This window comes from Portunus trituberculatus, chromosome 43 (genome assembly GCF_017591435.1).
Source record: "Portunus trituberculatus isolate SZX2019 chromosome 43, ASM1759143v1, whole genome shotgun sequence".
NCBI classification, from domain to species: domain Eukaryota; kingdom Metazoa; phylum Arthropoda; class Malacostraca; order Decapoda; family Portunidae; genus Portunus; species Portunus trituberculatus.
In genome coordinates this window covers 20,618,828-20,636,689 of record NC_059297.1, presented here as the reverse complement: position 1 = coordinate 20,636,689, position 17,862 = coordinate 20,618,828, and the positions used below count along the sequence as shown (strand labels likewise).

General features: G+C 37.2%; 1 protein-coding gene across 1 annotated transcript in view; it reads right to left on the bottom strand.

Moving 5' to 3' along the window:
• The window catches only part of LOC123517997, a 31,504-nt gene that overhangs the window by 13,421 nt on the left and 221 nt on the right, over window positions 1-17,862 (bottom strand). Inside the window, 5 exon segments of the mRNA XM_045278499.1 lie at window positions 3,996-4,124; window positions 12,488-12,581; window positions 12,584-12,716; window positions 12,972-13,088; window positions 17,514-17,688. Coding sequence (XP_045134434.1) covers window positions 3,996-4,124; window positions 12,488-12,581; window positions 12,584-12,716; window positions 12,972-13,088; window positions 17,514-17,688 — 648 coding nt within the window.

Below are 17,862 nucleotides of genomic sequence, written 5' to 3'. Positions count from 1 at the left end.
ATATATATATATATATATATATATATGTTGTAAACTGAACACTGGCTAGACATGAGAGGAAACCCTGGGACAGGGTGCAGTCTCGGCGCAGTGGCGTAAGCGTTTTGCAGCTTATGTCAGCAGGTAGCACTGGTATTGAAAGGACCACTCCTCAGCAATGGTATGGTGATATTTTTCAGTAAAGGTGCAGGACGACGTTCAAGCGATTCTCTTACGTAGGACCACACGTAGTCCAGCAAGGAGCCAAAACCCTGAAGCCATTGACATATATATATATATATATATATATATATATATATATATATATATATATATATATATATATATATATATATATATATATATATATATATATATATATATATATATATATATATATATATATATATATATATATATATATATATATATATATATATATATATATATATATATATATATATATATATATATATATATATATATATATATATATATATATATATATATATATATATATATATATATATATATATATATATATATATATATATATATATATATATATATATATATATATATATGTGTGTGTGTGTGTGTGTGTATATATATATATATATATATATATATATATATATATATATATATATATATATATATATATATATATATATATATGTGTGTGTGTGTGTGTGTGTGTGTGTGTGTGTGTGTGTGTATACACACACACACACACACACACACACACACACACACACACACACAGCAAGTCCTCGTTATACGGTACTTCTTTATCCGGTAAATTCACAATTACGGTATTTGGAAATTACTACCCTCGATTCGAAATACAGTAAGAAAAATTCAGATACGGTATCCGCTCATGTCATCCGAGAGGGCCCAGCGCGGGAGAGCAGGGGCGATGACGTCTTCCACACCACACCTCCCCACCACTCACAGTACTGACTTTAACTTGACCAGCCTTGGCGCCTGTTATCTCTTCCCTCCCCTTTTTTTTTTTAACTGCATTACATATTACTTACATGCATTACTAATTAGATGAATAACTGGAATATTAAAGCACAAATGTATTCATAATAATTATGGCAAACATTTAAAGCCTACTACCAGTGGCAAACCATGCAGCAACTGATAAAGGGCACAGATGGGCCTGGCAAGCCCACTATCAGTGAATGGTGGAAGTCGTATAACATCAAGTCATCTTGGGACAAAATGAAGACGGCTACCATGAACTTGGCGTGGAATAAAGTATGGCCAGAATGCGCGCATGACTTTCCAGGCAGAAGACTGAAGACGACATCGGTGCGATCAGAAATGACCAGAGGTGGGCGCGTTACTGGATATTGGATAGTCCGGTACCGCTCCTCCGGACCTCGAAACGCAGATAGTCCGTACCTGTACTTCCGCGCCTAAATTTTTTTTCCCTCGGTCCGGTACCGCACCCAAAACTATTAAAGTGCGCCTAAAAAAATCTAGTCCTCACCTCAAAAAATTAATCAAAATACAAGTCAATAATACATCAGAGCTCCATATATGTATATATATATATATATATATATATATATATATATATATATATATATATATATATATATATATATATATATATATATATATATATATATATATATATATATATATATATATATATATATATATATATATATATATATATATATATATATATATATATATATATATATATATATATATATATATATATGGGATTATGCATGTTTGCAGTCATTGTAATGTATGTACGGTTAGCAGTAACTGGAAGTCATTGTAACATTATTATTTTATTTATTTATTTTTTTTTTTTTATTATCATCATCATCATCATCATCATTATCAGAGAGAGAGAGAGAGAGAGAGAAGCATGCTTAGATCTGAATGAGAAAAGTCACTCAAATGGCGGGAAAATATGCCTAGTAGCATAGACCGTCAAAAACGGCCGAAAGTAATGCTAGGGAGTGCGGACTGTCGTCTTTATTTTTATATTTTTCCTTGAAAATCTGAGGTGTGGAGGTGCGGATTCGCTTTTCTGTACCTGTCTTAGGTGCGGAGGTATGAACTTAATATTTCGTCTTTCCCCGCATGTCTCAGGTGGAAGATGAGTAAGGGGTGAAATCCCTACTGTTTCTTAGCCTCGGGAGGGACATCATTTAAGTAGAATACATGGCAAATGAAAGGTAAATAAAATTTTCATTTCTGTAGGGATGACTTTTGACGTGTCAACGCATTCCTTATTATTACATGTTATAATGGGTTCGGTATATGGTAATTTCGATTTGCGGTAAGGTTTCCAAATACGCATATGTACCATATAACGATGACACTGTGTGTGTGTGTGTGTGTGTGTGTGTGTGTGTGTGTGTGTGTGTGTGTGTGTGTGTGTGTGTATATATATATATATATATATATATATATATATATATATATATATATATATATATATATATATATATATATATATATATATATATATATATATATATATATATATATATATATATATATATATATATATATATATATATATATATATATATATATATATATATATATATATATATATATATATATATATATATATATATATATATATATGCAGAAGATGCAACTGGCCAAGGGCAAAAAAAAAAAATGAAAAAAAGGTCTACTGGGTTGCCAGTTCCCTTAAAAGTCAAGTGAGTTATCCAAAATTCATTGATAAATGTCTTAAGACCTCCCTCTTAAAAGAAGTCAAGTCGTAGGAAGATGGAAATACTGAAGCAGGCAGGGAGTTCCAGAGTTTACCAGAGAAAGGTATAAATTGTTGAGAATACTGGTCAACTCTCGCATTAGAGAGCTGGACAGAATAGGGATGAGAGGAAGAAGAAATCCTTGTGCAGCGAGGCCGCATGAAGAGGGGAGGCATGGACTTAGCAAGATCATTAGACCATTTAGCATGAAAATAGCGGTAAAAGACAGAAAGAGATGCAGCATTTCGGCGGTAAGAAAGAGGCTGAAGACAGTCAGTCAGAGGAGGTGAGTTGATGAGACTAAAAGCTTTTGATTCCACCCTATCTAATAAAACTGTGTGAGTGGAACCCGCCCAAGCATGCGAAGAGTACTCCATGCAAGGACGGATAAGGCCCTTGTACAGAGTTTGCAGTTGGAGGGGCGAGAAAAACTGGCGAAGACACCGCAGAACGCCTAACTTTATAGAAGCTGTTTTAGCAAGAGATGAGATGCCAAGTTTCCACTTGAAGATTATGAGTAAAGGACAGGCCGAGGATATTCAGTATGGAAGAAGGAAACATTTGAGTGTCATTTAAGAACAGGGGATAGTTGTTTGAAGGGTTGTGTCGAGCTGATGAATGAAGGATTTGAATTTTTGAGGCATTGGAAAATTTTAAGTTTTCTCTGCCCCAATCAGAAATCTTAGAAGATCAGAAGTCAGGCATTCTGTGGCGTCCCTGCGTGATCTGATACTTCCTGAAGGGTTGGTCATCTCTGAAAGGACGTGGAGAGATGTAGTGTGGTATCATCAGTGTAGGAGGGGTAGGGCATCATTAAAGAATAATATAAAGAAAGTGGGTGACAGAATAGAACCTTGAGGAACACCACAATTAATAGATTTAGGAGAACAGTGGCCGTCTAACACGGCTGCAATAGAACGGTCGAAAAGGAAACTTGAGAAAAGATGCAGAGAGAAAGATAGTAACCTTAAGAGGGCAGTTTTGAAATCAAAGCTTTGTGCCAGACACTATCAGAAGCTCTTGTTGTGTCTAACGGGACAGTAATAGTTTCACCGAAATGTGTGTGTGTGTGTGTGTGTGTGTGTGTGTGTGTGTGTGTGTGTGTGTGTGTGTGTGTGTGTGTGTGTGTGTGTGTGTGTGTGTGCGCACGATTAGTAAGTAACGTTCAGCTCTTCACCCTCTTCACCAAACCCTCCACTTACGACTGCTGAATGTATAGATTCACCTATAGCAGGTAGCGGTTGATTTGCTCACTTTTTATATTTATCGGGAAAAAGAGAATAACCATCTACTGGTACTAGACCATAGTCTTTCTTCCAGCTAGCGACGCGAATAACTTGGCCTCCATCTTGGCTATAGGGTAGGTACACAAATGCTCTCCATCTGTAAAATAGAAAAACAAATTAATAAAAAAAAAACACTTCAAAATAGCGTGTCATTAAGTTTTATTGTTTAAGGTCTGTTCATGCTAGGAAGACCGTATTTGTAAATAATGTTTCTAAAGTGCATGGAAAAATTAGTAAATTATTTTGAAACCGTTTGTAAATAATTTTGGAAATATTTGCAAATAGTTTAGAGATAGTTTTGAAACAAATTTTCCTCTCCAGAAATATGCTTTTAATAAGTGTAGAGGTTGCTGCAGTAGGTTTTGCATTTTACTCGGTAGTTTTGATAAATTCAAGGAAAAACGAAAAAAAATGTGAGGAACTTTTTAGTAAAAAGGAACCTTTTACATAGACTTGCCTTTGTAATCTGCAAGTGTTTTTACATTCCCATAATGTTAGGAATCAATGTAGCTATTTAATGAGGTTTTTATTTTTTATTTTTTTATTTATTTATTTATTTATTTATTTTTTTTTTAGCACAAGTATTATTTCCGTAGTCTACCCATGAACATCATTTATTTCCTGAAGGGTTGGTCGTCTCTGAAAAGACCTGGAAAGATGTAGGGTGGTATCATCAGCGTAGGAGTGGATAGGGCAAGAAGTTTGGTTAAGAAATCATTAATGAATTATAGACAATGGGTGACAGGACAGAACCCAGAGGAATACCGCTATTAATTAGGAGAGGAACACTGCCCGTCTACCACGGCTGCAATAGAGCGGTCGGAAAAGAAACTAGAGATAAAGTTACAGAGAGAAGAATAGAAGTCGTAGGAGAGCAATTTTCAAATCACAGCTTTATGCCAGACTCTATCAAAAGTTTTTGATGTCTCATGCAACAGCAAAAGTTTCACCGAAATCTATGAAAGAGGATGACTAGGAATCAGTAAGGAAAGCCAGAAGATCACTAGTAGGTCGACCTTGACGGAAGCCATACTGGCGATCAGATAGAAAATTGTGAAGTGACAGATGTTTAAGAAACTTCCTATTGAGGATTGATTCAAAACTTTAGACAAGCAAGAGATTAAAGCTACAGGACGGTAGTTGGAGGATTAGAACGGTCACCCTATTTAGGAACAGGCTGAATGTAGGCAAACTTCCAGAAAGAAGGAAAGGTAGAAGTCTATAGACAAAGTTGGAAGAGTTTGGCCAGGCAAGGTGCAAGCACAGAAGCACAGTTTTTGAGAACAATAGGAGGGACCCCATCAGGTCCATAAGCCTTCTGAGGGTTTAGGCCAGTGAGGGCATGGAAAACATCATTACGAAGAATTTTGATTGTAGACATGAAATAGTCAGAGGGAGGAGGAGAGGGAGGACAAGCCCAGAATCATCCAAGGTGGAGTTGTTAGCAAAGGTTTGAGAGAAGAGTTCAGCTTTAGAGACAGAAGAGATGGCAGTGGTGCCATCAGGATGAAATAAAGGAGGGAAAGATGAAGAAGTGAAGTTATTTGAGATGTTTTTGGCTAGATGCCAGAAGTCACGAGGGAGTTTGAAAGATTTTGACATTTTCTATTTATGAAGAGTGTTTGGCAAGTTGAAGAACAGACTTGGCATGATTCCGGGCAGAAATATAAAGTGCATGAGATTCAGGAGATGGAAGGCTCAAGTACCTTTTGTGGGCAACCTCTCTATCATGTATAGCACGAGAACAGGCTGTGTTAAACCAAGGTTTAGAAGGTTTAGGTTGAGGAAAAGAATGAGGAATGTACGCCTCCATGCCAGATACTATCACCTCTGTTATGCGTTCAGCACAAAGAGATGGGTCTCTGACACGGAAACACTAATCATTCCAGGAAAATCATCATAATACCTGCTCAGGTCCCTCCAACTGACAGAAACAAAACGCCAGAGGCACCTTCCTTTGGGGATCCTGAGGAGGATTGGAGAAATAGGACAAGATACAGAAATGAGATTGTGATCGGAGGAGCCCAACGGAGAAGATAGGGTGACAGCATAAGCAGAAGGATTAGAGGTAAGGAAAATATCAAGAATGTTGAGCGTATCTCAAGACGGTCAGGAATACGAGTAGGGTGTTGCACCAGTTGCTCTAGGTCATGGAGGATAGCAAAGTTGAAGGCTAGTTCACCAGGATGGTCAGTGAAGGGAGAGGAAAGCCAAAGCTAGTGGTGAACATTGAAATCTCCAAGGATGGAGATCTCTACGAAAGGGTAGAGGAACAGAATGTGCTCCACTTTGGAAGTTAAGTAGTCAAAGAATTTACTCTAGTCAGAGGAGTTAGGGGAGAAATAGACAGCACAAATAAATTTAGTTTGAGAATGACTATTGAGTCTAAGCCAGATGGTGGAAAAATCGGAAGATTCAAGAGCGTGGGCAGAACAAGTAGTGCACATAGATGGAACATCCAGCTTTGGAGCGAAAATTAAGATAGAGGAAGTAGGAGGGAACAGAAAAAGAGGCTACTGTCAAACAGCTGTGTTTCGGTGAGGAAAAGATGGTGAGATTTAATAGAGAGAAGTGGTGTTCTACAGATTCAAAATTAGATCTAAGACAGCGAAAATTCGGAGAAGTTAATGAAAAACAAGTCGAGGGAGGTTCAAGACGTTTTAGGTCGCCGCCGAGAGAGCAGTCCGACCTGGGAATACTTTTGGTCGCCTCCCCAGAAGGGGATTCCGAGGTTGGATTTGGAGTCGCCATTTTGAATTTTGAGTTTCGTGAAGTGTGTGTGTGTGTGTGTGTGTGTGTAAGTGCATGTAGTTTTGTGTGAAGAAAGAGATTTGTCTTTGTAGGGCAGGCTGTGACTTCCCCCTAGAATTGTGAGACGCAAAGGGAAACATTCAGCGAGATCATAACTAGCTTTAATGGAAAGTTCACAGCATCCCATGAACTAGTGCTATTAGACCTCGCTAGGAGTAAATTATCGTTTCGGTATATACTTGTGTATATATATATATATATATATATATATATATATATATATATATATATATATATATATATATATATATATATATATATATATATATATATATATATATATATATATATATATATATATATATATATATATATATATATATATATATATATATATATATATATATATATATATATATATATATATATATATATATATATATATATATATATATATATATATATATATATATATATATGTACACGGTAAAGGAGAGAAAAGACTCACAAAACGACGGTTATCTTCATTATATCCACTTCACACAACGTTTCGGGAAAGTACATATCCCATCTTTAGGTGCATAAAAAATCAACACTGTAAAAACACACATAAAACTTTAAAACATGACGAGACGCAGTGGTCCTGCTACTAGTTCCTCCAACAGGTAAGTGGGGAGGGAAACTGGCTTACCAATATTTGTAAGCTCCTACTCACTAATTTACTATCCAATACAATATATAACACTATATTCTAATATGTATAGTGTTATATATTGTATTGGATAGTAAATTCTTAGTCAACCAATCAGAATTTGCCAGTTAGTGAGTGGGAGCTTTTAAATATTAGTAAGCCAGTTTCCCTCCCCCATGTCTCTCAGTTGTTAAATCATCAGCAAAACGCCTGTGGCAGAGTTACTGGGACAACCTTCACCTCCACACCATCAAGCCCATCCTAGGCGAGTGGGCCTCCTCCAATCGTCCCACAAGGCGAGAGGAATTGGTCCTCGCACGCCTCAGGATGGGCTGCACCCTCCTCATCCACATGCTCCCGTACATAGCCAATACCTTCCCACCACAGTGTTCCACCTGCAATGTTATCCTCTCTGTCGAGCACATCCTGCTTCACTGTTTGCGTTATCGTGAGGAGAGGCTGCCATTGGCGGCGTATTGCCAGAGCCACGGCTTCCCGCTAACGCAGACCACTCTCCTGGGTTATGAACACCCGGATGTGGTCGATAGACTGATGATTTACCTGACTGAGGCCAATTTAATCAGAGAGTTGTGATTTATGTGTATATATTATGCTATTTATTTTTCATTTGTAAATATTTAAAGATATATATGTAAATAAAAGTATGAAAGTGTATAAGATTCCAGTTTTGCGTGATATGATGTGAATGTTTTCCCTTTCATGTGTATAAGCAATACGTAGTGATGCTACGTAGCCACCCTGTGTGCCTGTGATTTATCCCTCCTTCCCATGCTCTGACAAAGAACAATAGTTTTGAGTTAGGAGTAGGATCCTTGTGTGAATGAAGCGTGTTTGGAATTTTGAGTGCGTATAATGTCAAATTTTTGTTAAAATGATAATAAAAAAAACTACATTAAATAAATAAAATTGTAAATATTAGAAACATAACTAAAATTAAAAGAAGTAAAAGGTAAAATAAAGATAATAACAAATGGCCTAATACCCATGTCAGGGTGATGGCCAAAAGAAAAAAATCCTCCCCACTTACCTGTTGGAGGAACTAGTAGCAGGACCACTGCGTCTCGTCATATTTTAAAGTTTCATGTGTGTTTTTACAGTGTTGGTTTTTTATACACCTGAAGATGAGATATGTACTTTCCCAAAACGTTGTGTGAAGTGGATATAATGAAGATAACCGTCCTTTTGTGGGTCTTCTCTCTCCTTTACCGTATATATATATATATATATATATATATATATATATATATATATATATATATATATATATATATATATATATATATATATATATATATATATATATATATATATATATATATATATATATATATATATATATATATATATATATATATATATATATATATATATATATATATATATATATATATATATATATATATATATATATATATATATATATATATATATATATATATATATATATATATATATATATATATATATATATATATATATATATATATATATATATATATATATATATATATATATATATATATATATATATATATATATATATATATATATATATATATATATATATATATATTCCTGACCGTCTTGGAGACACGCCCAACATTCTTGATCTCTTCCTCACCTCTAACCCTTCTGCTTATGCTGTCACCCTTTCATCTCCGTTGGGCTCCTCCGATCACAATCTCATTTCTGTATCTTGTCCTATTTTTCCAATCCCTCCGCAGGATCCCCAAAGCGAAGGTGCCTCTGGCGTTTTGCCTCTGCCAGTTGGGGGACCTGAGGAGGTATTATGCTGATTTTCCTGGAATGATTATTGCTTCCGTGTCAGAGACCCATCTCTTTGTGCTGAACGCATAACAGAGGTGTTAGTATCTGGCATGGAGGCGTACATTCCTCATTCTTTTCTCAACCTAAACCTTCTAAACCTTGGTTTAACTCAGCCTGTTCTCGTGCTATACATGATAGAGGTTGCCCACAAAAGGTACTTGAGCCTTCCATCTCCTGAATCTCATGCACTTTATATCTCTGCCCGGAATCATGCCAAGTCTGTTCTTCAACTTGCCAAACACTCTTTCATAAATAGGAAATGTCAAAATCTTTCAAACTCAAACTCTCCTCGTGACTTCTGGCATCTAGCCAAAAACATCTCAAATAACTTCACTTCTTCATCTTTCCCTCCTTTATTTCATCCTGATGGCACCACTGCCATCTCTTCTGTCTCTAAAGCTGAACTCTTTTCTCAAACCTTTGCTCACAACTCCACCTTGGACGATTCTGGGCTTGTCCTCCTCTCCTCCTCCCTCTGACTATTTCATGTCTACAATCAAAATTCTTCGTAATGATGTTTTCCATGCCCTTGCTGGCCTAAACCCTCGGAAGGCTTATGGACCTGATGGGGTCCCTCCTATTGTTCTCAAAAACTGTGCTTCTGTGCTTGCACCTTGCCTGGCCAAACTCTTCCAACTTTGTCTATCGACTTCTACCTTTCCTTCCTGCTGGAAGTTCGCCTACATTCAGCCTGTTCCTAAAAGGGTGACCGTTCTAACCCCTCAAACTACCGTCCTATAGCTTTAATCTCTTGCTTGTCTAAAGTTTTTGAATCTATCCTGAATAGGAAGATTCTCAAACATCTGTCACTTCACAATCTTCTGTCTGATCGCCAGTATGGCTTCCGTCAAGGTCGCTCTACTGGTGATCTTCTGGCTTTCCTTACTGAGTCTTGGTCATCCTCTTTTAGAGATTTCGGTGAAACTTTTGCTGTTGCGTTAGACATATCAAAAGCTTTTGATAGAGTCTGGCATAAAGCTTTGATTTCAAAACTGCCCTCCTACGGCTTCTATCCTTCTCTCTGCAACTTTATCTCAAGTTTCCTTTCCGACCGCTCTATTGCTGCTGTGGTAGACGGCTACTGTTCTTCTCCTAAACCTATTAATAGTGGTGTTCCTCAGGGTTCTGTCCTGTCACCCACTCTCTTTCTATTATTCATTAATGACCTTCTTAACCAAACTTCTTGCCCTATCCACTCCTACGCTGATGATACCACTCTACATCTTTCCATTTTCTTACAGAGACGTCCAACCCTTCAGGAAATCAACAGATCACGCGGGAAAGGCCACGGAACGCCTGACTTCCGATCTTTCTAAGATTTCCGATTGGGGCAGAGAAAATCTAGTAGTTTTCAATGCCTCAAAAACTCAATTCCTCCATCTATCAACTCGACACAACCTTCCAGACAACTATCCCCTCTTCTTCATTGACACTCAACTGTCTCCCTCTTCCACAATGAATATCCTCGGTCTGTCCTTTGCTCATAATCTTAACTGGAAACTTCACATCTCATCTCTTGCTAAAACAGTTTCTATGAAATTAGGTCTCACCGCCGAAATGTTGCATCCCTTTCTATATTTTATCGCTATTTTCATGGTAACTGTTCTACTGATCTTGCTAACTGCATGCCTCCCCTCCTCCTGCGGTCACGCTGCACAAGGGTTTCTTCTTCCTTTCATCCCTATTCTGTCCAACTCTCTAATGCAAGAGTTAACCAGTACGCTCAATCATTCATCCCTTTCACTGGTAAACTCTGGAACTCCCTCCTTGCATCTGTATTTCCGAATTCCTACAACTTGTCTTCTTTTAAGAGGGAGGTATCGAGGCATTTGCTCCCCTAATTCTGGCTGACGGTTTTGGCACTTTTGAACTCTTTGGAGAGCCAGCGCTCAAGTGGGCCTTTTTCTAACTTTTTTTTTTTTTTTTTTTGCCCTTGGCTGGCCCTCTTCCCTACGTAAAAAAAAAAAAAAAAAAAAAAAAAAAAAAAAATATATATATATATATATATATATATATATATATATATATATATATATATATATATATATATATATATGTATGTATGTATGTATATATATACCGAAACGATAATTTACTCCCAGCGAGGTCTAATAGCACTAGTTCATGGGATGCTGTGAACTTTCCATTAAGGCTAGTTATGCTAAAGTTGGCAAACTTGATTGAAAAACAAATATATAGACTAATCATATTCAGAGTTTTTTAAGCGGGCACTAAATTATGTAATCCCACAAGAAATCCAGGTAGGTGCTAAACCATTTTTTTCCGCTAGATGTCAAACAAAACCTCTAGATTTAGCGGTAAAATCGCGATTTTGGCAACACTGGTGACGAACTAACTACAACTACTTTGTAAAAGAGAAGTCAGACACACACGCTTATTGGAAACGCATATTAAGGGTAAACATCATTTTTGCCTTACAATCATACTATCAAATTCGCATATTAATCATTCCATTTTACATACTGAAAACAATTAATTATCAATATTTTGGGAATGAAGCCGCATATTGTTAGAAAGGCATACTGCTAACACCCATATTGGGGCTAACTACTGTATACATATATTTGTTTATAGGAAAATCCAGCTAACCTTAGCCTAACTCTCACACTGTACGTGAGGAAAAGAAGGATAAGGAAGGAAAGTTACAATGGAGCCGCCGTGGTACAGTGGAACCATGCGTGCTTTGGGGACCGAGGGGTCTCCAAGCGCACGGATTCGAATCCTGTCCACGGTTCGAGTGTAGGTTGGGCTTCCTCACTCGGAGCAACGGTTTCCTAGCGGATGGGCTTTGAGATAGGAGGTACCACAAAAAGTATCCCCTTTAGCCCATAAATTCCCGTGAAAAGCTCACATGGTTTAAAAAAATAATAATAATAATATATATATAGCATTCCATACCATAACATGATGTCATCATTCATCAATCTAAAGCAACTGCCTACCAACACTTTCGATTACATTGACGTTGTGTGTGGTCTCTTAGAGAATAGAAAATCCTTTTTTTGGATGACATCCGGCTATGCATGCTAACCTTTATCGAAACATACTAGTGGCCAAAAAAGTGTTTTAAGAAATATCTAAGGTTTGACAAACATATTTTCAAGAACCAAATCATGTATGTATAGTGAGGTATTTACATTAATCCTTACCCGTTTTTGCTGATATCATTCTGTTTAAGGAACAGGGTGTTCATCATGGAGAAATCCCAGTAATTTCGCAGTAGACTTCGAAGCAGTGGGTAGCTAGCTTCGTTACCACTAACAGCCTCATCTCCCACACTATCAAGCGAGTTCTATCAGATACTTCAGCGAAGGCAGTGAGGAAAGTTTGGTCGTCGCTCACTATTGCTATCGTCATGCACCAGGACGACACTCTCAACTGAGACCACCGAGTGAAATGAGAGAAATGGTTAAGACAAGTTTACCTGTAAACTGAACTCATTTTTGTAGAAAATAATATCATAGCTTTACAACAAGAGATAAGTATGTAAACTTAGTTTGAAATTTTCTTAGAAGTCAGCGTCTTTACGTTATGCTATCTAAACTATTACTGCAGCAATAGGGATGCTATTCTTCAAGCCTTTTGTCAGTGTGCCTTCCTTCGTAGTAGTGCATAAATATTTCGGACACTCACCCGACGGGCATGAGATACCCAAGGTACAAGAGAGTGAGTAAGGTTGGCGCTGTCCATTTTGTTCACCACCTCAAACACAGTCGTTCTGACACTTTCTTCACCCCTAGACCACATCAACTGCAGATAACATATTTAGATCACTGAATAAGGATGTTACCTTAATAGATGTGACAACATTATACCAACCTGTATAGTTCTATCAAGCCATTTTTTCTGTACATTAAAGTAGACATTAGTTAGGATAGCAAATTAGTAATAATTAAACAAAGATAATTCATTTTTACAAGGAGCGTTTCTGCGCAAGCGAGTGGGTAAAGGTATATATTTCCATATAACTATAATCATGGTCAATAGTTCATTAATATGTCGCAGCACAGATAACAGTAGATCTGGATTTGACACGGGACTGCGGAGCCGCGCCGCCACTGCAGTAACGTACCCAAAGCGGTCGACTGACAGTACCTTATAAAACTTGTAAAGTTTTATACAGTATAAGGTGCATTTTTTTTAAGGAAATACTAATCATTACTAAATACCGCAGCAGTGGGAAGGCGTGTGCATTTGCGGAGGCCGTGAGGTGCATCAGATTAAGGGCTCGGCTGACCTCTACCTGGAGGAAACATTATTATTATTATTATTATTATTATTATTATTATGTACATATTTGTGGCAAGTTGTATACACCCATGTCTACTGCGAATGAGTCATTTTAAAATCTCAGGCGAACAGCCAGACGGCGAACGGTTTAGCCAACGGACAGTCACTCAAGTCACTCAGTTCAAGTCAGTCGTGCTGCAGCCAAGAGTGAGGGGTTATAATTGTTACGTGCATGTTCAGGCATTTTGACATATCTGTGGAGACAATGAAACAGTGAAATGTGAATGCTGTTGAAAGAGTTTTGTCCAACAATGGATTTACAGTGAAAGTGTGAAGAGCTTGTGTCGAGGCTCACATGAAAATGTTATTATGCGCGTGTGTGATGCAGTCGCTAGTGATGTCACTGTGCAGTGAGTAATGAAGTACAGTGAGGTGAATAAGGAGTGAACATTGTGAGTGGTGTAATGCACACAGATTTAACATTGTGAGTGGTGTATCCAACCGTGATGTGTATAGGGTGACGCTGAGTGTTGTATGCGGAGTTAAGTCAGTGGTGACTTGAGGCGTACAATGTGAAACACTACAGTGAAATATAATGAGAGGTCACACAAAATGGCAGAGTGAGAGGCTGTAACTGGGACGTAATCCGAGACGCGTGCAACTGGTGGCATTGTCTGCAGTTATGACGTCTGGTGCCATATAGATAGTCAGTTTGGGAAAAGATAGTGACACTGGTGAAGAACAGTGACATGTTATTGACATCACTGTGACGTGGAAGTGTACTGTGGAGTGCTGTTAAGTGTTAAACTCACCTGATTACTAACGTGACTGCAACAAACCGATGAATGATTAATAGTGACTAGAATGGTAGGAAACAATGCCTAGGCAGTGACTGATAGTGACTACTGCGATATATTTCTTCGCGTTAATGATGTAAAAAAAATAAATAAATAAAGCCCGCCTACGCGCTTTGTAAATAGTCTTCCTAAAAAAAATAAAAAAAAGTTGCATATTTGTTAATGAAATTATATAGAGTACGCTAGTGCAACATCTGTGACATATATAAGAGGTGGGATAGTAAGACACCAACAGTGATAACCACGCCAAGCGCAAACCTGGTGTCACCACAGGAGGTAACACACGGTCACAGAGTGATGACAAGAGGCGTAAACTCACAGGTGTGAAGAAGAGATGAGCAAGTGGACAGCTAAAATCATGTAAAGTAATTTATAGGTGAAACAAAATTTGCATTTTGTGTTTGAAATACAGCTGTAAGCTTAAAGTTGTATTTAAACATCCACCTGGTACTATATAAATTCTCGTTTGACTCGTATAACTGAGCGGTACAATGATACAGTTGTATGGATTTAGATATCGCTCTCAGGCACTGAATTAAACACAGTTAGCTTGCTTCACAGTGATTTTCATAGTTTCATGTTGGCTAGGAACCGAGATTTCGAGGTTTGAAATTTTAGGTCCGTTCTCCGGCTTTGGGTTGTTACTGCAGCGCGGCGATTTTCGTGTCAAATCCAGATCTACTGTTTTCTGTGGTGGCAGTTATCTCAACTTTTTTTTTTTTTTTTTTTCGTTTCTCTTCACTTAAGTCTTCTGGTCAGTTACACACAAATCAATGCAGTTAGAGTGGCAGCAAATCAGAAGACTTGATATTGATGACAGATAATAAATTAAGTGGAAGGTAGTGAGGAATATAAGAATATAAAGAAACATAGCATACTACAAGCTATATCCAGTCAGCCGCTTCTATAATTTTGTTAAATCTTTAAACCTTCCCATTGACCTGATATTAACAACCATATTACAAAGTCTGTTCTAATTTATAACCAGTTTCCTCTTATCTCTTGCATCTAACGTTATAGAACTCAAGCCCTTTAATTCTGGCTCGATCCTTATAAGTTATTCTGAGGATTTTGTCTGTCTCACTTGTCATAATTTGTATATCATGCTAATCATTCTTAATCTACGTCTCTCTAAGAAATATTAATTCAAAAAGCTTTAATCTACTGTCATAAGGAATGTTGTTTATTCCCTATATCGTTTCAGAAATCCTTTACTAATTAAGGTCTATAACACATCTGTTGTAACCTGGCAGACACAGTAAAAAGATAGAAAAAAACAAGAAAGTGTGGATAAATAAGGGTTTTGAAGGAAATCGGGCAAAGTCTTGACAAATCCAGCTCACTCAAGGGGCTCATGACAACAAAGACGGCAGCCATTTTGGGATTCTATTTCATAACAAAAAGCTTATAATAATACAAAAAGATCCTTCTCACATCTTTGTAATGCTAAAAAAGAAAAATATTAAATCACATAATACCTTCCCATTTAATACTTCTCTATAAAAAGACTAGGGAAACAATACTGAAAAATTACTTATAGCACTATAGCTAAAAAGTTGTAATTAATGGATTAGAGTAGTAATTAATGGATAAGGGTAGTAATTAATGGATCAGGATAGTAATAAATGGACCAGGATAATAATTAACGGATCAGAATAGTAATTAATGAATCAGGGTAGTAGTTATTAGACGACAGGCGACAGAGGGTAGTAATTAATGGATCTAATTAGTGGTGTGCCACAGGGCTCAGTTTGGGCGCCATTATTATTTTCAATATGTTAATGACTTAGATAGTGAAATTAACCGTGACATTAGTAAATTTGCAGACGACAAAGATAGGTAGATTAATTAGGTCCGATTCGGATGCCATTGCCTTGCAGGCAGATTTGCATAGGATGAAAGAATGGATAGATAAATGGCAAATGCAGTTCAATATTAACAAGTGCAGGGTACTGAGCGTAGATAGAGATAATCCACACAATAGGCACTAGGAAATTCCAAGTATGAGAAAGATTTTGGAGTCATAGTTAGCTCCGATCTCGGTCCAAGGAAGCAATGTATTGAGGCCAGAAATAGGATTAATTTTTAGAAGTGTTAAAAACAGAAGTCCCGAAGTAATACTAAACTTATACTTGGCGCTGGTCAGACCACATCTTGACTATGCGGCACAATTCTGGTCCCCACATTATAGGAAGGATATAGCTCTGTTGGAGTCAGTGCAAAGGAGCATGACTAGAAAGATACAGGGAATGAGGGATATTTCCTATGAAGCAAGACTGAAGAAACTGAAGCTCCATTCCTTAGAGAGATGTAGGTTAATAGGGGACCTGATAGAAGTATTTAAGTGATATAATTGTTTTAACAAAGGGGGACATAAACTAAGTTCTTAGGATCAGTAGCGGGGACAGAACCAGATTTAAACTTGAAAAATTCAGGTTTGGGAGAGAAATGGGAAGAAACTGGTTTTCAAACAGTGTGGTTGATGATCGGAACGTACTCAGTGGTCATGTAGGCTAGTCAGGGCTGAGTCAATAGGGAACTTTAAAAGAAAATTTCATGGCTGGGGATGATAGATGGAATAAGGTAACTTTAAACACACAGGAACTGCCACGTGTAGGCCTGGAGGCCTCTTGCAGCTTCCCTCTTTTTTTTTTATGTTCTAAGTCATCCATTACTCTTAGTTAAGACTTGTAAAAGAACTTAACCCGTTCAGTACCATGACGTGTTTCCATGTTCCGTCTGGTGACTATTTGGTGATTTTATACAGCTTCAGGAACTTGTAAAACATATTAAACTAGTGAAGACTGTGGTCATTAATCTTCTGACCTCCAGACACTTCCTAATGTCAATAAAATGGTCTAATTGTACACAGATCTCAAGGTAAATAATGTGTTCCAGTATTGAAGCGGTTAAATGGAAGGGGGACTAAAGCAATAAATTATACTCTGAGGTAACTTAAAAATTATTCAAAGATGCAGGTACATATATTCTTAACATACTCCCCACCACAGGAGCACTCAATCTCCTATCAAAATAGACTAGACATTCTAAAGGCCGTTTCACACCGGAGACGAGGCACACGACGTACGAGAGTCAGGCTGACTTTGGTTATTATGGGTATGTTCACACTGGGCGCGATGCTAGGCGAGACAGTCTCTGCGGTGGACGCTGGCTGATTTGACAGTTCCTTCTGCAGCGAAGGAAGACAGTACTCTATGATCCCCTGACGTGGAGGAAGAGGAGTTATTGATGTTATCTTTAGCCTTGAATAATAAGAGGAAATAGAATTGTTTATATCAAGCAAATATGAAATGACTGGAATGTGATGAATGTCATCATCTTATTCAAGAGCTAGAAATGGATGAGGGAAATTTGGATAGTATTTCAAACTGACTCCAGTTCAGTTCTCTGAAGTTCTATCAATTAATGAACAAGAT